General features: G+C 39.0%; 1 protein-coding gene across 9 annotated transcripts in view; it reads left to right on the plus strand.

The window, feature by feature from the left end:
* Window positions 1-20962, plus strand: part of LOC137373746 (inverted formin-2-like) — an 85112-nt gene extending 64150 nt beyond the window's left edge. For 3 of the 9 annotated variants that reach the window (XM_068039025.1, XM_068039027.1, XM_068039026.1), the window contains 11 exons: window positions 748-848; window positions 5134-5204; window positions 5566-5673; window positions 5752-5822; window positions 6496-6616; window positions 6694-6858; window positions 10876-10978; window positions 11357-11521; window positions 13029-13763; window positions 15850-15906; window positions 19545-20961. In XM_068039025.1, the coding sequence (XP_067895126.1) occupies window positions 748-848; window positions 5134-5204; window positions 5566-5673; window positions 5752-5822; window positions 6496-6616; window positions 6694-6858; window positions 10876-10978; window positions 11357-11521; window positions 13029-13763; window positions 15850-15905 (1696 nt within the window). In that variant the 3' untranslated portion in view covers window position 15906; window positions 19545-20961. Of the gene's footprint in view, window positions 1-747; window positions 849-5133; window positions 5206-5565; window positions 5674-5751; window positions 5823-6495; window positions 6617-6693; window positions 6859-10875; window positions 10979-11356; window positions 11522-12082; window positions 12725-13028; window positions 13764-15849; window positions 15907-19289; window positions 19414-19544 lie in introns of those variants that run through there. The other 6 variants (XR_010975686.1, XM_068039028.1, XM_068039029.1 and 3 more) reach the window with 6 other exon arrangements.
* The last annotated feature ends 453 nt before the right edge of the window (window positions 20963-21415 follow it).

The following is a 21415-nucleotide window of genomic DNA, read 5'->3' on the forward strand; positions in this document are numbered from 1 at the left end:
ACTTGATCACTATTTTGACTGACTTATTCTGTGTATAAAATTTATTCTTTGGATAAGAAACATACATTTTATCTGCAATAGAAATTGTTTCTGGCAGAGTCACTACAGTTTCACTTGTTACATAGAATGCTTAATATACATGAGACCAAGCATTGGTAAAGAACAAGGGAAACATTTACTTTATAGTGACTGAATTGAAATGGAAGTACTGTATTAGTTTCATTTTTTTGAAAAAAATCAATAAAAATATTTTGAGAAGGGCATTAATGATATTCCTTTCTAATATTGAACAGCACGTAGACAAGTTCACAAATCAAGCACATTGTTTCCACAAATCACATATAATCAATTCTATCTTGGACTTTATCCAATCTATTTAACTTCGAGGAAATATTTTGTAAGTTTATCCTGATCTCATGATATGTTCTGGACCAGTCGCCTTAACTGGCCTAATATCTCCATGGTTCAAGCAGGTAGGAGATTAGTGTTCTTGGCATTTACTGTATATTATTTTAATTCTTAAGATATTTTTCTTTTTTTAAATTGTTATCTAGCATTAACTGTTTTATACCAAATATCCAGAGCTTCCTTACTTTTTCTGGTCAATCATTTTTTAAAGTATTTTTCAAATTTTAATGATATGAGATGTAAACATGGCTTCTAATCCCATATTTGCTTGAGACTTGTTAATTTTTACAAATGTTCTCTAGTTTTACACTCACTCCAGTTATTAAATTTATTTCTCAGCTACCAACTAAGGATTGATTGCATGTTAATATGTGAAGAGGCTACTGTTACCCTGCAATTACTTCATCCAAGAGCAGAACTGATTAAAACTGCTTGTCAAGGTAAATTCAATGATAAATATGGTGCTTCTCAGGCTGAAATATTAAACTGCAGAGCACAACAAGCAGCTGAACAACATTCTGACTGATCAGTGATCAGAAATTTAATGCTGTCACGCATAAGTTCATGCAGTATAATCTAGCATTGATTTATCAAAATATGGCACTACAACTGTTTGTTGCCCATCCACCACCTTGATGTACTCATCACCATCCTCAATTTGAAGGATGAAAAATAGCATTAGCTCAAGTATACAAATTTCTTACATTTTGCTTCTAAGTAACTTCAAGACCATTGTATGCCTTGTCTCCTTTTTGCTTAGTAGGCAAGATATTCCTTCAATTTGATCATTACATCTCTAATCAAAATTAAAATACTTAAAACTTTAATACTACCTACCTTTAAAGGAAAATATGAATGTTTACTGAATGGAGGTATGTGTTTCTAGCATAGTGGTTATTGGGTGTGTGATAATGTATTTTTTTTTTTATTCATTCATGGGATGTGGGCATCATTGGCTAGACCAGCATTTCTTGCCCATCCCTAATTGCCCTTGAGAAAGTGGTGGTGAGCTGCCTTCTTGAACCGCTGCAGTCCATGTGGGGTAAGGACACCCACCGTGCTGTTAGGAAGGGAGTTCCAGGATTTTGACCCAGCGACAGTGAACGGCGATATAATTCCAAGTCAGGATGGTGTGTGACTTGGAGGGGAACTTGTAGGTAGTGGTCCCATGCATTTGCTGCCTTTGTCCTTCTTGTTGGTAGAGGTCGTGGGTTTGGAAGGTGCTGTCTAAGGAGCATTGGTGCGTTGTTGCAGTGCATCTTGTAGATGGTACACACTGCTGCCACTGTGCATCAGTGGTGGAGGGAGTGAATGTTTGTGAGTGGGATGCCAATCAAGCGGGCTGCTTTGTACTGGATGATGTCGAGCTTCTTGAGTAGTGTTGGAGCTGCACCCATCCAGACAAGTGGAGAGTATTCCATCACACTCCTGACTTGTACCTTGTAGGTGGTGGACAGGCTTTGGGGAGTCAGGAGGTTAGTTACTCACCGCAGGATTCCTAGCCTCTGACCTGCTCTTGTAGCCACGGTATTTATATGGCAACTCCAGTTCAGTTTCTGGTCAATGGTAACCCCTAAAATGTTAGTGGGGGATTCAGTGATTGTAATGCCATTGAATGTCAAGGGGAGATGGTTAGATTCTCTCTTGTTGGAGATGGTCATTGCCTGGCTCTTAGGTGGCAAGTAACATATGCGCTACACATCAGACCAAACCTGGATATTGTCCAGATCTTGCTGCATTTCTACATGGACTGTTTCAGTATCTGAGGAGTCACAAATGGTGCTGTACATTGTGCAATCATCAACCAACATCCCCAATTCTGACCTTATGATTGAAGGAAGGTCATTGATGAAGCATCTGAAGATGGTTGGGTCTAGGACACTACCTTGAGGAACTCCTGCAGTGATGTCCTGGAGCTGAGATGATTGACCTCCAACAACCACAACCATCTTCCTTTGTGCTAGGTATGACTCCAACCAATGGAGTGTTTTCCCCCTGATTCCCATTGACTTCAGTTTTGCTAGGGCTCCTTGATACCATACTCTGTCAAATGCTGCCTTGATGTCAAGGACAGTAACTCTCACCTCACCTGTGGAGTTCAGCTCTTTTGTCCATGTTTGAATGAAGGTTGTAATGAGGTCAGGAGCTGAGTGGCCCTGGCAGAACCCAAACTGTGTGTCACTGAGCAGGCTATTGCTGAGCAAGTTCCACTTGATAGCACTGTCAATGACACCTTCCATCACTTTACTGATCAAGAGTAGACTGATGGGATTTGGCCGGGTTGGACTTGTCCTGCTTTTTGTGTACAGGACATGCCTGGGCAATTTTCCACATTGCCAAGTACATGCCAGCGTTGTAGCTGTATTGGAACAGCTAGGCTAGGGGCACGGCAAGTTCTGGAGTACAGGTTTTCTGGAATATTGTCAGGGCCCATAGCCTTTGCAGTATCCTGTGCCTTCAGTCATTTCTTGATATCACACGGAGTGAATCGAATTGGCTGAAGTCTGGTATCTGTGATGTTGGGGACCTCAGGAGGAGGTCAAGATGGATCATCAACTGGGCACATCTGGCTGAAGATTGTTGCAAATGCTTCAAGCCTTATCTTTTGCATTGATGTGCTGGGCTCCCCCATCATTGAGGATGGGGATATTTGTGGAGCCACCTCCTCCAGTTAGTTGCTTAATTGTCCACCACCATTCACAGCTGGGTGTGGCAGGACTGCAGAGCTTAGATCTGATCCATTGGTTATGGGATTGCTTAGCTCTGTGTATCGCATGCTGCTTATGCAGTTTGGCAAGCAGGTAGTCCTGGCATGCCCTCCTGCACTCTTCATTGAACCAGTGTTTGTTCCCCCAGCTTGATGGTAATGGTAGAGTGGGGGATATGCTGGGCCATGAGGTTACAGATTGTACAATTCTGCTGCTGCTGATGACCCACAGTGCCTCATGGATGCCCAGTTTTGCATTGCTAGATCTGTTCGAAAACTATTCCATTTTAGCACAGTGGTAGTGCCACACAACACGATGGAGAGTATCCTCAATGTGAAGGTGGGACTTCATCTCCACAAGGACTGTGCGGTGGTCACTCCTACCAATACTGTCATGGATAGATGCATCTGCGGCAGGCAGATTGGTGAGGATGAGGTCAAGTATGTTTTTCCCTCTTGTTGGTTCCCTCACCACCTGCTGCAGACACAGTCTAGCAGCTATGTCCTTTAGGACTCTGCCAGCTCGGTCAGTAGTGGTGCTACCAGGCCACTCTTGGTGATGGACATTTAAGTCTCCCACCCAGAGAACATTCTGCACCCTTGCCACCCTCAGTGCATTCTTCAAGTGGTGATCAACATGGAGGAGTACTGATTCATCAGCTGGGGGAGGGCGGTATGTGGCAATCAGCAGGAGGTTTCCTTGCCCATGTTTGAACTGATGCCATGAGATTTCATGGGGTCTGGAGTCGATGTTGCGGATTCCCAGGGCAATTCCCTCCCGAATCTATATCACTGTGCCGCCATCTCTGCTGGGTCTGTCCTGCCGGTGGGACAGGACATACCCGGAGATGGTGATGGTAGTGTCTGGAACATCATCTGTAAGGTATGATTCCATGAGTATGACAATGTCAGGCTGTTGCTTGACTAGTCTGTGGGACAGCTCTCCCAACTTTGGCACAAGCCCCCAGATGTTAGTAAGGAGGACTTTGCAGGGTCAACAGGCTGGGTTTGCCATTGTCGTTTCCCGGTGCCTAGGTTGATGCCTGGTGGTCCATCCAGATTTGTTCTGTTTTATTGACTTCGTAGTGGTTAGATACAATGGAGTGGCTTGCTAGGCCATTTCGCAGGGCATTTAAGTCTCAACTACATTGCTGTGGGTCTGGTGTCACGTGTCGGCCAGACCAGGTAAGGACAGTAGATTTCCTTCCCTAAAGGACATGAGTGAACCAGATGGATTTTTACAACAATCGACAATGGTTTCATGGCCATCATTAGACTAGCTTTTTTAATTCCAGATTTATTAATTGAATTCAAATTCCACCTTCTGCCATGGTGGGATTCAAGCCCATGTCCCATTGTAATTACAGAATACACTACTACTTAACAAGAATTTACATTTATATAACCCATTTGATGTAGGAAAATGTCAAAAGATGCTGCACAGGCTGGCTTATTAAATATAAGTTGACACAAAGCTACATAAGGAGATATTAAGACAGGTAGCCAAAAGTTTATTCAAAGAGCTAGTTTTTAATGGGTGTCTTAAAGAAGCATGGAGAAAGAAAGTGAATGAATTCTGGAGCTTAGTGCCAAGGCAGCTGAAGTACACAGCCACCAATGGTGCAGCAATGAAAATTTGAGATACGCGTGAGACCGGAATAGGTACAGGCTTACAATTTCACTATAAGACTGCAGGAATCCTCCCTCTGTTCAGTGCATGAGTTGGAAAAGAGTAGAGTTTCAACTAAGGATTTGAATGTCAATTTCATGTTGAGATTGTGGAGAGTTGTAGGGTTAGAGATGGCGATGGGGAGAGTCGAGGCCATGGAGGAATTTTAAATCAAGGTGTTTCCCGACAGGAGCCAATGTAGGTCAGCATGAGCAGGTTAAAAAAGAATGAAGGTTTTGCACAATGGATTATCATTTATGTGGCCTTTAAAGATCCCTAGTACAAATATATGCATCAAATTAACATTAGCAAGACCAAATATATATAATTGTTTTCTGCTTTTGAATAGACCTTCTTGCTGTTACAAGACTACCCCTCTTCTGTGACCTGACTCTCAGAATTGGAAACTTCCTTAACTATGTACGTATTCTGTGAACTATACAAAATCAACTGGTTTACAGTGTCTTCTAGGAAACTACATTGCACTGATTAAAGAAATTATTTATTGGAAATATATAATTAACCAGTTACTGGGTTACACTGTTAAAGATGGATTTTTAATTTTTTTGCAACAATTCAATTCTTTTTCCTTGTACACTATTTCCAATAAACCGATAAGAATACAACTTCTTGTCAAAATCTATTTTGCTCTAGAAGGTGCACAAAATTAGGGCAGATGTCTCAGACTACATGATGAAATCTGTGACCGATGTTATTGCAGATAATTTTCATTGTATTTGTGTATATGTTTTAATGTGTACCTTTCTTTGTCTTCCATCAGGGCAGTCACACAGGAGATGCAGATGGCTTTAAAATAAATACCCTACTTAAACTAACTGAGACAAAAGCAAACCAATCCCGGATTACATTGCTGCATCACATGATAGAGGTGACATCTTTCACAATTTTATTTTTACTTTTAAATTGGTTCGTATCTAACTGATTTTTATTTTTTCAAATGTTAAAGGAGATTGAAAAGTCCCATCCAGATCTTCTGAATCTTCCTGACGACCTCGAAAGTATTTCAAAAGCAGGAGGGTAAGATCACTCTCCGTGCTGATTTCTTAAATGGTGTCTATTAATTGAGCAAAATTGTGAAGTAGTCCCTTTGTACAGTTCTAGAGAATTGAAGTTTACCAGCAGGACTGAATACAGACTGTTGCATAACAAAATAAATTGACCGTTGGTTCTCCAACATTGTACAAATGCATGTTCATTGTTGCTATTTGATTTTTCACATTTCTGCTAGAAAATGTACGGATCTTGGAGCTACAATATTTAAGGATAACTAAAGTATCTCCGTTAGGAATCCAAAATCTTGTTTAAAGTTCAAAATTTGGGACCCGGCAAGGTGGTCAGAATTCAAATCTCAATCCCATTGACATTTGCAGCTAGTCGACAAGGGAAATGAGGCTTACCAAGATCTTCCAGCTAATTAAGGGAAGATTGACTTCTACAGCTTACATTTCTCCTAGCATGTCACCAAGGAGTAGAATCTAGACTATTTTCTAGAAACAGCTGTTGAGTAAGAGAGAACAGAAAGGAAGATCAACTGAGATGTAATAAATTTCAAAGATTGATATGTTGTTGAAATATATGCCACACGTCCCCTTTGTCTTTCTTCTTTCCCCCAACCCTTAACTTGCTGTGTTTTACTAGTTCTCAACTATCTCCACTATTTTTATAACTTGAAGACTATGTTTACTGGCAGCCTCAGTTTGGACTCGCTTCAGTCTGACACAATCAACATCTTGGAACACCTCAAGATGATTGGTAGTAAAGTCAAATCATCTGCAGATGATGTAAAATTACAGTTTGACAAACCTATTCAGGTAGGTAAAACAGCAACTGTAAAAAATTGAGTATTTTAACTCTGTTGTAAAATCTTAATTTTTAATAATTATTTCAGGAAAGTCTATCTGCAACAAATAAACTGAAGGAACTTCTTGAAGATATTGAGTCAGAGAGAAAGAAACTGGCTGAGTACTTCTGTGATGACATTAGTAAATTGTCACTGGAAGAACTATTTCTTATCATCAAATCCTTCAGAGATTGTTTCCTTAAGGCAATGAAGGTAATGCTTCATAGATTTAGTATACAGCATAAAGTCTTTTGTATGTTTTGAGTTGAAAGCCTTAATTTCAGGCGTTGCAAATTGACTTATTGTGGTAAACTCTAACAGTGTTACAAATGGAATACAATTAAATCTTTCATAAACTACCTTTTTAGCAGTTGCAACGATGACTAACAGATGTTTTATGACATTAGCCAGATACTTCATATTCCAAACCATATAGAATTGTGCAGAAAAGATGTGTACTGTAAATAATTTTTTTTCTCACTTAATCTTCTTTTCCTCTACGCTCCCACCGCCGCTCCCCTCCCGCTACCCTCCCCCCCCCCCCCCACCACCCTTAAAGTCCTGAAACATTGCTCTTTTCTAGATATGGTTCCACAACCATGATACAACCTTAAATGACCATTATTCTTGATTGAGTTTTGATAATGAATTTTGCCACACTAATTAGCTACATTGTGCATCATGTTTGAATTTGATCCTAGCCTGACTCAATATAACTCATGCACACTTCCAGCAGATGTCTTTGGGTAGCAATCAGGAATGGAAGCTAGCTGGTTTTGCTTTTGTCCCATTCTCAAGCCGATGGCTGATCAGCCACAGCTAGATTGACTAGCCTAATACTGACCAAGCATCAGAATTGGGACCATTTTTTTCTATATAACTCATTTATTCATTGAATAAATGTGCTTGGCCTTCACAGGAATACAGTGGGGATTATAAAGACTCAGTAAATATTTTACTGAAGCTCAACTTCCGAAATTCTACCTTGAATATAATTAAATATATCCTCATGCCTATCAATATTTAGGGTCAAATAACTAAAGTGCTAATGTTCCCTCCTTCACCTTGTTCAGGACTACTTAAGGGTAGCACTGGGTCTTCTTGTGTCACCAGGACAGAAATGAACACCACAAATGCCCCGTCAATTTGAGGAGGGCACTACTAATAAATATTAGGTCCAATCAAATTAAAAGAAGCATAGAACATTAACATTACAGCACAGTACAGGCCCTTCGGCCCTCGATGTTGTGCCGACCTGTTAAACCATCTGACCTACACTATTCCATTTTCATCCATATGTCTATCCAATGACCACTTAAATGCCCTTAACGTTGGTGAGTCTACTACTGTTGCAGGCAGGGCGTTCCATGCCCCTACTACTCTCTGAGTAAAGAAACTACCTCTGACATCTGTCCTATATCTATCACCCCTCAACTTAAAGCTATGTCCCCTCGTGTTTGCCATCACCATCCAAGGAAAAAGACTCTCACTATCCACCCTATCTAACCCTCTGATTATCTTATATGTCTCTATTAAGTCACCTCTCCTCCTCCTTCTCTCTAACGAAAACAACCTCAAGTCCCTCAGCCTTTCCTCGTAAGACCTTCCCTCCATACCAGGCAACATCCTAGTAAATCTCCTCTGCACCCTTTCCAAAGCTTCCACATCCTTCCTATAATGCGGTGACCAGAACTGCACGTAATACTCCAGGTGCGGCCGCACCAGAGTTTTGTACAGCTGCAGCATAACCTCGTGGCTCCGAAACTCGATCCCCCTACTAATAAAAGCTAACACACCATATGCCCTATTAACCTGGGTGGCAACTTTCAGGGATTTATGTAGCTGGACACCAAGATCTCTCTGCTCATCTACACTACCAAGAATCTTCCCATTAGCCCAGTACTCTGCATTCCTGTTACTCCTTCCAAAGTGAATCACCTCACACTTTTCCGCATTAAACTCCATTTGCCATCTCTCAGCCCAGCTCTGCAGCCTATCTATGTCCCTCTAACCTACAACATCCTTCGGCACTATCCACAACTCCACCGACCTTTGTGTCATCCGCAAATTTACTAACCCACCCTTCTACACCCTCATCCAGGTCATTTATAAAAATGACAAACAGCAGTGGCCCCAAAACAGATCCTTGCGGTACACCACTAGTAACTAAACTCCAGGATGAACATTTGCCATCAACCACCACCCTCTGTCTTCTTTCAGCTAGCCAATTTCTGATCCAAAGCTCTAAATCACCTTCAATCCCATACTTCCGTATTTTCTGCAATAGCCTACCGTGGGGAACCTTATCAAACGCCTTACTGAAATCCATATACACCACATTCACGGCTTTACCCTCATCCACCTGTTTGGTCACCTTCTCAAAAAACTCAATAAGGTTTGTGAGGCACGACCTACCCTTCACAAAACTGTGCTGACTATCTCTAATGAACTTATTGTTTTCAAGATGATTATAAATCCTATCTCTTATAACCTTTTCCAACATTTTACCCACAACCGAAGTAAGGCTCACAGGTCTATAATTACCAGGGCTGTCTCTACTCCCCTTCTTGAACAAGGGGACAACATTTGCTATCCTCCAGTCTTCCGGCACTATTCCTGTCGACAATGATGACATAAAGATCAAGGTCAAAGGCTCTGCAATCTCCTCCCTGGCTTCCCAGAGAATCCTAGGATAAATCCCATCTGGCCCAGGGGACTTATCTATTTTCACACTTTCCAAAATTGCTAACACCTCCTCCTTGTGAACCTCAATCCCATCTAGCCTAGTAGTCTGTATCTCAGTATTCTCCTCGACAACATTTTCTTTCTCTACTGTAAATACTGACGAAAAATATTCATTTAACGCTTCCCCTATCTCCTCTGATTCCACACACAACTTCCCACTACTATCCTTGATTGGCCCTAATCTAACTCTAGTCATTCTTTTATTCCTGATATACCTATAGAAAGCCTTAGGGTTTTCCTTGATCCTATCCGCCAATGACTTCTCGTGTCCTCTCCTCAGGCCTGTTGGCCTTCCTTGCTTTTGTGCTCTTTAAAGTCCGTAATCCCATATGCCTTTTTTAACCACTTTCTCAACCTGCTCTACCATTGTCAATGATTTGTGCACATGTACCCTGCATTTCCCCTTGGGAGTGGTGTCGTTTTATATTATATTTTCTCCCGTCATTCTTCCTACTTCACACTTCTCTGTGTTAAATTGCAACTGTCATGTGTCCGCCCATTCTACCAGCCTTTCTGTGTCCTCTTGAAGTTTACCACTATCCTCCTCACAGTTGACCATACTTTCAAGCTTTGTGTCATCTACAGATTTTAAAATTTGTACACCGAAGTCGAAATCATTAATATAGATCAAGAAAAAGCAGTAGTCCTAACACTGAGCCCTGGGGAACACCACTGTGTATTTACCCCCAGTGCGATAAACAACCTTTCACCTCTACTCTCAATTTCCTGCCGCTCAACCAACTTGGTATCCGTGCTGCCACTTTCCCTTTTATTCCATGGGCTTCAACTTTGCTGATAAGCCTATTTTATGTGGCACTTTATTAAATGCCTTTTGGAAGTCCATGTACACTACATCAACCCCATTACCCTCATCAAACCCCTCCTGTTACCTCATTCAGAAAACTCAATCAAACTAGTTAAATAAGATTTGCTTTTAACAAATCCATGGTGGCTTTCCTTAATTAATCCACACTTGTCCAAGTGACTGTCAATTTTATTCCATGTAATTATTTCCAAAAAGCTTTCCCATCAACAGGGTTAAACTGACTGGCTTGTCATTGCTAGGTTTATCTTTACACCTGGATACTAATGACATCAAGGGAGATGGGGGTAGCGTGGGAAAGTGGTATTGAGGTAGATGATCAGCCATGATCTAATTGAATGGCGGAGCAGGCTTGACGAGCTGAATGGCCTACTCATGCTACTGTGTTCCTAGTAAAACTAATCAGGCTATCATTGTCATGATTGATTTTATATAATTTGCTCCTGTGGAGCCCACAGGTTGCAAAAGGCTTTGAATGTAGTGGCAGACACTGCATGCTTCTTCTCTAGTGCCATCCAAGCACTGATGAGATTGCGCGACAGGCAGTCAGAGTGACCCCCCTCCTATGGATTTCTCTCATCCTTCATCTGTGGGTAGCTGTTTTGGTCAGGCCTCATCATTTTCATGTTGGTGCTGGAAAAATTTTTTTCTTGTGGTTAAAGGAAAATAAGCTCAGAAGGGATCAGATTGCAAAAGCAGAGAAGAGGAAACAAAAGCTTCAAGAAGAAGAAGCTAAAAGACAAAAAGGAGAGAATGGACAAGTTAGTAAGTGTGGATCATGTTGAGGGGGTGTGGTTCTCTTAATGACAACTTTTTATATTGTACTTTTTAAATTACTTTATCTTTATTGAATGGATTGTCTTTATTCACTAAACTTTGCTTAAGAGCAGATGTGTTATGGAATTGCTCATTATACGCCAATGTTAATATAAAATATACTAATATGAAAATGGTGATCCAGTTAACGTCATGATGAATGGCTGATCTAAGTCTTCATGCAATGTTGCTGTATCATGTGTCAAGTTTCTCCATTTATTGCCAGTTTTATTTTGAGTCAAAGATGCTTATGGCTGGTCTGAAATTTGTGGTATAATTTTTAATATTGGAGAAGCTCTAGTAAATTGTAACTGCTTTGTTTTATAGTTCATAAATCACCAATAAAGCAAGAGGAGGAATGTATTATTGATGCTCTTCTGTCAGACATAAGAAAGGGTTTTCAATTGAAGAAGACTGCCAGGAGCAGGTGCGAAACTCTGTCTCCTCCAAAAAGTTCTATTACTGAAACATGTAAGGGGAAAATATCATTGGGTAAGATCACATGCCTGCATGCATCTGGCTTCAAACTGTAAGCTTTGCTTGCTTTTATCTAAAATAGCAGTGTTCCCAAACTGACCTGATTGTCACCTCAACATTTTTACTGGTATCTGCAGGTACTAGTTATCTAATTCCCAATACCTGCTATTTTCAATTCTTTCATTAGGCAAAGAAAATACACCTTGCATCATCTGAAGTTTATAAAGGTTAATTCCATACTGCTTGATACGCTACAGTGTACGTGCTTTAAAATTGCTTGCTGAAATAGATGGGTGTGTGCATATATAATTAAAAATAAATACAGGCTTTGTGGAAGCTTGAATTTGTATATCTTTACTAATCTGGCAAATCATTATTAACCAGTACAAAATTGCATTATAACCTTAAATTTTTTGAATACATTTGCTTTACTCTGGGAACTTTTTTAAAAAAGTTTGTTGAATTATGTGCCTTTTCATTTATTTAGAAGCTGTGTCCAATGGAAAATGTGCTTGCTCTTTTTTTTTTCAAACAAAAATAAATCATAATTGGTGATTTTCTGTCATTCTTTTTGAGATATAAAGTGAAAATGACAGAATTCATCTTGACTTATTGGCCTGGGTGTCAATTCAAACCTGAGATTATTTGCTATAATGGCAAATCTATTTTTGTGAGTTTCACTTTTTGTTTGCACTGGAATTGTTGCTTTTTTTATGTTTTACCTTGTTTTACAGAGTAGGCTAAAGCTGAAAAACTTTAAACACCATGCAATATTCAAAATGGTGCTTTAGGGTAGGGTATTAAATCAGGGGGCAAAAACTCTCATCTGACACAGGACAAAATGGCTCAGGACTAGACTGGAAAGGATACATATAATGCTTGTATGCGCCATTTTCAGTTTTTTGTTAGGAATTTCCGGTGCATATATTTCCATGTGATTATACTAAACCATTTCAATTTGGTTTGGTTTTCCTATATCTTGACATAATTTATCCCTGTAATCACCAGTTTTGCCAAATTGGGTTATGAATTTGTCCATCCATGCCCTCCATCTCATTTTCAAGCAAGGTGTATTGCCCTCTATTAGTTTCATTTTATAATTTAGCAAAAAAAAAATTGGGGTTTGAACTTTATCTCTCCATGCTTTGTGTAGTTTTGATGCATGTCAGCTATTTAAATTTTGCATCTCCAGCAACCTGCTATATATGAACTCCTCTTCCTCCCATCTTGATCTACCATTATGTTGTACCATTGTGTTCTATAACATGTAGTGATTATGCCTTTCTTTCTAATTAAAGAAAACTTTTGAAATGCTTTATAGTTCCTCAAGGACTGTCTTTGAAAGGTTTCAGTATAATTAAATACATGTATTGATGAATGCTGTGGTAACTATTTTTTTTTTAAATGGGATGCAGCAGTGGTAGTGAGGTTTTTCTTTGAACTATTTAAAGTAACACTATCAACAATGGAGTAAGCTCTCCCTTTCATAGATGCACAATACTTTATTCATATGTGTTTACAGACCAAAGTGTCCCTTCTGCAGAAGACCAAGAAAAAGCAATGGATCTTCAATGTACAACTGTATCAAAAATCTCAGATGATATTTCTGTTCTCACGGCGGAGGTAGTCACCCAGCAAGCATCTGCTGAACAGTTACCTGCTCAAAAAGCAGTGCAGAATACTACACACCAGTCATCTGCTGAACACATATCCCGCCCTGAAATAAATGTATCTGAAGCTGCATCAGAATATAAGGATGTGATTGACAAAAATCCTGACCTGTCCACAAGTGCAGTAAATAAAGAAAATATTTGCAAAGCAAGCCCTAAATCTAACTCTGAAATACTATTTGCAAAAGATCATGAACAGTTGAAACAATGTCACAGTGAAGATAATGTCAATACTGTGTGCAGAGAGGAAGAAAATCTCTCTCTTAGCACTAATGTAGATGGGAATTTATCTAAAGCTTCTAATGAAAGAAACTCCCAAAATAAAGATAATGTCAAGCATGTTGGCCCTACACTTAGTGTGCCAGATTCAGTGACAAGCACAGTCACTGAAATGACAATTTCACAAAATGTGGACCAAACCATTCCTGACAAAAATGTTTCCCATCCTAAACAAAAACTCAAACACACTGGCTCTAAATCACATTCTATAAGCTCAAAAACTCATTCTATGAAATCTGCTTCAAGTACATCTTCAGCAAAATCATCTGCCAGGAACTCAATAGATGAAAAAAGTAAAAAAGTCAGAGGTAATTGTTTTCTGTTTCTTCCAAGCACTCACTCCATCCGTAACATACCAGAAAATATTGCACTTTAAATGTATGAAACATGAAAAAACTGAGCTGCAGTTAAAATGATTCTCTTGTCTATATTTAAGGTTGTTAATTTGTGAAAATACAAATCCAGTTTACAAACCTACATAACCTCACCAGAATTACCTAAACAATTCCATGCAATTCTAGAATGTTGGTGGCCAATTTTGTTGCACTATTATCCATGGGGAGCCTCACTGATAGCACAATTTAGCTCTCTATGTATTTCATGACTTTCTGCCCATTAATGGATAGAAGATTGTGAGGGTGCACAGTAACACCTCAATTCCTTACCTGTGTTTTGGTGGATAAAGCTCCTTTGGAAGCAGTGAATAACCCTGTAATCTGCTGCAAGAAATAATCCTTGTTCTGCACTTTTGTGAATTACACTGCATTTCAACACACACTATCAACCAGCAACTGCTGGCCCACTTGAGTGTAACTATCCCAGTGGTAAATCAAGTTTTAAGCTGATTTAAGAGCAGTTAGGAATCCCCCAAAAAAGTTAGATAAAATGTGTATAGTGGTAGATCAAATTTAGCATGGGAGGTGCTGCATTTTCAAATGAATTGTAAAGTTAGTGTGATGCATGCAACATTGATGGCATAGAAGAAAGAATAATCTAGCATTTATATAGTACCTGTTACATCCTCAGGATATAAAGCATTTTGAAACCAATTAATTACTTTTGAAGTGTAGTCAATGTTGGTTTGGAGGAAAATGCAGCAGCCCAATTTGCACATAGCAAGGTCTCTTAGATGGAAAATAAGATAACATTCGTTCATGTGTGTTGTTGGTGTGCTGGTTGAGTGATGAGCACTGGATAAGACACTATGACAAATCTTAGTTTCTCCTCTTTAAGTAAGATCTTTTAACGTCCATTTGAACAGGCACCTGGGGGTTTTGTTAAACATTTGTTTGGAAAGGCAGCACCTTAAACAATTCATCTCTCTCACTAACATGCTTAAGTATCAGCTGAGCTTAAGTGCTGAAGTCTTACAGTGGCCCTTGATCCCCAAACCGCTCCCTCAGAGGCAAGAGCATTACCACTGAGCCAAATTGACATTAAGTAAAAATGAAGTTGAGCTTGATGTGGCGATGACTGTAGGCTTGACATGTCAAATCAATGTAGAGTAGCAAAAAAAAATTCTGTACTGAATTGCTAAATTAATTAAATATATATCCAAGAAAGATACTGTAACTTGAGTCCCGTTTGATTGGAAAGCCACAAAGGAAGCATTTATGCCATTGAGTCAAAGTGTAGAGGCGGAAGGGTGCTAATGTCTAGCATTAGAGTTTTGAGTTGTGAGGAAACTCTGGAGTTCGTCAACTTGAAAACAGGTGACTGAGATGGAACCTTGTACTGGTGTATAAAATATTAACTGATACAGATAAAGTAAAACAGAGCACAAGACTGGTGAAAAGACAATTTAGTATAGTCAGAAAGAACTTCTTCATGCAATAAGTGATCAATGTAGTGGAAGTGAAAACTATTTAAATTCATTCCCGATCAATTACATATAAACTGCAATAAGGAAGGGAAGATAACCTGTTTCCTCCTCCGCCTGTACTCGATGAGCTTTTACAAATTGCAGATGTGTTACTTATTGAAGTATTCAATACTTTTTCAGTAAAATCATAATCCACTTAAAGAGCTAAGAACCATGCAATATTGTAGAACAACACAGCAGCAGGTTAATTGCTTTACTGAACCCTGAATTGTTTTGCTATGGGCATTTTCTAATCCCCTTTCACCAGCCAGTGAAGCAATGAGGCAAATTGCTCCCTATTTTCTGAATGTCTTTCATATGCATCTGTCTCTTTTTCTTTCTCGCTCCCTATGGATAATCCATGTCTGTTGTAGTTTATTTTTTATTGAAGCAGAATAATCATGCCCAGCCTTTTAAAAACACTATACCTATACTTTTTTATGCTTATATTTTTGATAAATCTTGATTTTTATTCTGAACTGTAATTTGTTGAATATCCAATTGTTTGATGGTTACTTTTCATTTCAAAACAGATGACCACCCTGAAAAAACGAGCAATAAATCAAAAAAAAGCTGTGTGTTGCACTGAGGTATGTATGAGTCAAACATACATACTTTGTTAAAACTCCAGCACGTTTGATCATTTTCTATTTGGGCACTTCATTGAGTGAAAGGATGCTACTTTGTTACATGTAAATTGACTGCTCTCAGTGAGCACTATTACTGAACCATTTCATTACAGAGGAAATACTGGCCTTTATTTATGTTCCTACCCCAGAATACTAAGGGAGGAAATTGCTGGGGCCTTGACAGAAATCTTTGTATCCTCATTGGCTACAGGTGAGGTCCCAGAGGACTGGAGAATAGCCGATGTTGTGCCTTTGTTTAAGAAGGGTAGCAAGGATAATCCAGGAAATTATAGACTGGTGAGCCTTACGTCAGTGGTAGGGAAATTATTGGAGAGAATTCTTCGGGACAGGATTTACTCCCACTTGGAAACAAATGAACTTATTGCGAGAGGCAGCATGGTTTTGTGAAGGGGAGGTCATGTCTCACTAACTTGATCAAGTTTTTTGAGGAAGTGACGAAGATGATTTGATGAAGGAAGGGCAGTGGATGTTGTCTACATGGACTTCAGTAAAGCCTTTGACAAGGTCCCTCATGGCAGACTGGTACAAAAGGTGAAGTCACATGGGATCAGAGGTGAGCTGACAAGATGGATACAGAACTGGCTCAGTCACAGAAGACAGAGGGTAGCAGTGGAAGGGTGCTTTTCTGAATGGAGGGATGTGACTAGTGATGTTCCACAGGGATCAGTGCTGGGACCTTTGCTGTTTGTAGTATATATAAATGATTTGGAGGAAAATGTAGCTGGTCTGATTAGTAAGTTTGCTGACGACACAAAAGTTGGTGGAGTTGCGGAAAGTGATGAGGATTGTCAGAGGATACAGCAGGATATAGATCGGTTGGAGACTTGGGCGGAGAAATGGCAGATGGAGTTTAATCCGGATAAATGGGAGGTAATGCATTTTGGAAGATCTAATACAGGTGGAAAGTATACAGTAAATGGCAGAACCCTTAGGAATATTGATAGGCAGAGAGATCTGGGCGTACAGGTCCACAGGTCACTGAAAGTGGCAACACAGGTGGATAATGTAGTCAAGAAGGCATATGGCATGCTTGCCTTCATTGTTCGGGGCATAGAGTATAAAAATTGGCAAGTCATGCTGCAGCTGTACAGAACCTTAATTAGGCCACACTTGGAATATTGCGTGCAATTCTGGTCGCCACACTACCAGAAGGATGTGGAGGCTTTGGAGAGGGTACAGAAGAGGTTTACCAGGATGTTGCCTGGTCTGGAGGGCATTAGCTATGAGGAGAGGTTGGATAAACTCATTGTTTTCACTGGAACAACGGAGGTGGAGGGGTGACATGATAGAGGTTTACAAAGTTATGGGTGGCATGGACAGAGTGGATAGTCAGAAGCTTTTTCCCAGGGTGGAAGAGTCAGTTACTGGGGGACATAGGTTTAGGTGCGCGGGGCAAAGTTTAGAGGGGATGTGTGAGGCAAGTTCTTTACACAGAGGGTGGTGAGTGCCTGGAACTTGCTGCTGGGGGAGGTGGTGGAAGCAGACATGATAGCGACGTTTAAGAGGCATCTTGACAAATACATGAATAGGATGGGAATAGAGGGATACGACCCCGGAAGTGCAGGAGGTTTTAGTTTAGACAGGCATTAAGATCAGCGCAGGCTTGGAGGGCCAAATGGCCTGTTCCTGTGCTGTACTGTTCTTTGTTCTTTGTTTTGTTCTTTGTACTCGGTTTCTAAGAGTATTTGGGGTGAAATTGAACTTGGGCAGGGATGTAAAATGGGTGGTATTGCCTCAGTAGACACTCTGCTGATATCCCCTTCCATTGACTTCAACAGAGTTGAATATCAAATGTGTTATTTAACCAGCAGCAAAAGGATCCCACATGTTTTGTGTCCGCCACCCAAGTCCATTTTCACTACCTAAATCTTTTATCGCGAACAAAGTTTTTAAAAACCTACATGTCATTTTGAATCTATTTTTTTGTAGGACTTGTCAACATAGGACCTTTTTTTGTGCACATTCATGATATTTTTATCTGAATTTACACCATAGCAGGAGAACCACAATAATCTGACCGGTAACTACAACAGCATTCTTTAGTCGACATTCAGCACTTTTACACTCGCCATTGGCTCCCAATTTGGCTCAATGGCTATACGTACACAATGGTCTGGCACAGAACTACAGTCCAACAAGTTTGATTATTGGGTTCGTGAGCCGGAAGAGAGACCTTGACTGATTTCCCCCTTCCCCTCCAGGCAACAGACTTTGAGTCTAAACAGATTATCCCCAGTATCACAGACTGTGAAAGTCCACATCCAGAACCTGGTCTTTGCTGATTTAGCTAATCTCAGCTGAAGCAATGGTGGGTTGTACAATTGGCCTTTGCACTCCCAACTAAATTGAAATGAAATTCAGGCAGTTCCTTCTCCTAATCACCTAACAAGTGCGTCTTGCTGTGAAATGTGCCTGTGTGGACATTTGTGATGACAATGGTGAATTTACTGCCCTGCTTAGACTTGAATATCGACTTGAATGAAGTAGCAGAGGACTGTGAACCCACCAAAGCACCAATTATTATCTAGAAGAGAAAATAAGCCATTAAAGTAGTCATGTTTGATCAATCACTTGATCAGAAAGTAGTAGGTTGTATAATCACCATAAACATTATATATTACACTTCAGCTGTTTCTATCCTTTATAAATCCAAACTGTAAACCAGCTAAGTGTCAGTTTTTCATGAATCTTACTACATATAAATCTTAAATCCTAACGCAAGAAAATTTAGCATTCTTCACTTTGTTCATATGTGTTGTAGTGTCCAAATGTCAGTTGTTTATTTCCCTATGCAGTAAGATCACTCTTTAAATCTATTTGCCTTATCTTATTCATCTTAGCAAGCAGGAAATTAATAATCTAATAGCTGTGATGCAGTTTGATAGCTTAACAGTAAGTGTACCAAACTTCTGATCCTACTGACATTCATGTAGTTTCATAAGCCGATTTTTACTTGAATTTAAATGTTCCTGATGGCAGAAGCGATGCATAGGGTAATGTTTTGATTTTGTACTCTCAATGGGAAGCCTCGCTTGGCAACTTTTAAACACATACTGGCAATTTATACGTAGAGAAGACTTGAATTTCCGACATGCACTCGCAGCTCCTTCTGGAAGCACAAAATTGGAAAATTGCCTTAAAGGTCTCTAAGTCCAAGGCATACAAATCAGAAAAGTTCATTTTCAATCTCTGGACATGCTACCTTTAGAAGAAGTGGTGAAAATTGGCCATGCTTCTGTTAACTGTGCAGTGAATTCTACCAGAAGTACATGGATGTGGGCAGGTGGAAAGATGAAAGACATTAACAAAAATGTCCTCTGCAGGTCACCCCCTACTCTCACTGTTAAGGTTTATACTCGGATAATGGTCAACTGGATTAGGTGTTGAAGGACACCTGGCACTTATGAAACTACACTGCAATGACAATCAAAGCCTTAAGAATAGCAGGTATTGTAGAAAAAGGGAAAGGAATTAAAGCTTCCACTTTTAATAGCCAGAAAAAATATCTAAGTCACTTGAGTTGGATGCTTCATATTGTCTGAAAAATATAACTTGATTTTGTCTTATCTTTGTTTCAGAAGAGTGGAAGAAAATGAAAGAGAAATATGTTGGAGGCATCATAAATTAATCCACATTTGACACTAATTCAAGAATGCATTTTCTAATATATGCAATATTATTGAATGTCCATCATATTTTTTGAATATTTGTTAAATTTACATTCTTTTAGTTTGTACGACAGGATTTACATCTAAAGCAGACAAACATTTTTGGAAATATTGGAAATATTTGAAATGTCTGAGTGGGAAATAGTTGAGAAATATCTCAACTGAGTTGTCCTTATACTGGCATTTTAAGTTCAAAGAACATTATGTTCCTCTCAAGGAGCAAAATGTTATATATTCAAATTACATTACTGTATTGTGGTACTTGAAATACTGTGTTTGGCACTGGCAGATGGAGGCATCTCTTTCCCCCTGTACCAACACAACACTTGTAATGTAAATGCAGCCTGGATCTCGAATCATGACCCAACAAGATAAGAGGAGTGAGTCACCCTGGAAAGTAGTCTCATTCAGTGTCACTTTGGAGTCAGTTCAGGCTTTGGTCCACAGTTTACAGTCCGTAGGTTTAGAGCTGGCACTAAGCCCGAAACTGCTGCACACCAACACTGAGCTTGTAATGTAAATGCATCATAAAAGAGGAGGTAAACATATTTTTTATAGGCTCAATGTAAACTGGAACATAAAATATTACAGAAAGTATTTTCAGATGCTTTCAGCCACTAGATAAGTCGCAGTACCAGTTGTATTAATAGTCTAGATTTAGCAAGGTAAGGATGATACAGAGTACTGTCAAGTGTCCAGTTATACTGGGTCAAATGTGCAGCAAATACTAACAATTTATGAGTGTCCTTTGAAAGAAAAAATTAATAATTGGGTACAATCTTTATTATTTAGTTACTGTTTATTCTGAAACTTACTTTGAACTTTTATGTGTTATATGGTTACAATGTATTATCAATTGCAAAGAATTTTTAAATTTTAAACAATTGTTCCATTATCCTCCAAGCATAAAATTTATATATTTTAATTGTGCATTTTTGCCAGAGTTTCTCTGCATGTCTCAAATAGAGGTGGTCTTGTCCAGCTTCAGATCAGTAAAAAGGCACACATGTAGTGTGCTTGTTCACTGCATGGTTTTGTAGATAGCCTTCAAAATAGTTGTTTGTTGCATATTAGAATAGTTCACCTCAATCTTAATAGACAAAGGATTGAGTAAAAATATGGTCACATTGGAACGACAGACTTTTTGTTGAATGTTTATAAAGTATTAAATAACTCTTTACACTTGTACACATTTCTAGATTGTATATGTAAGGCAATAAGTATGCTGCTTTCCTGTTAAAATATATGAAATCTTTATAATAAAGCTAAATAGCACGCCTATATTAGAGGTATAAAATGTGTTAACTCTTATTGTCTTGCAAATGTTAACAAAGAATATCACTTCTAGCAAAATAAATTGTTCTATTCAAGCAGGCAAATCTCTAATTTATTCAAAAAACAAAAATTATTCCAAAACTAAATTTTATAGTCACTGAAAGATAAATGAGTAATTACAGAGTATGATTCTTCAAAATCTAAATTGATAGCTTTGAAAATAGTTTTTTACTTTTATTTTAAGAGATCACTTCAAGAAAAAAAAATATGCATTTAGCAAGTAAACTTCAAAAAGGCTCTGTTTGAAACATAAAATTTTGAAAATAACAACATGTTTATACAAACATTAGGATCAAAGAGCCAAATATTTACTATGCAGCCATTTTTTTATTGCTTGCATCTTAAACACAATTCATCAGACATTAACTTTACTTATGGGCAAATTTTATGATTTAGTGCTCAGTGCAGAGCTCAGCTCATTGGAAATGAATATGAAGAATTTGGCT

Source organism: Heterodontus francisci, chromosome 9 (genome assembly GCF_036365525.1).
Source record: "Heterodontus francisci isolate sHetFra1 chromosome 9, sHetFra1.hap1, whole genome shotgun sequence".
Taxonomy (NCBI): Eukaryota; Metazoa; Chordata; class Chondrichthyes; order Heterodontiformes; family Heterodontidae; genus Heterodontus; species Heterodontus francisci.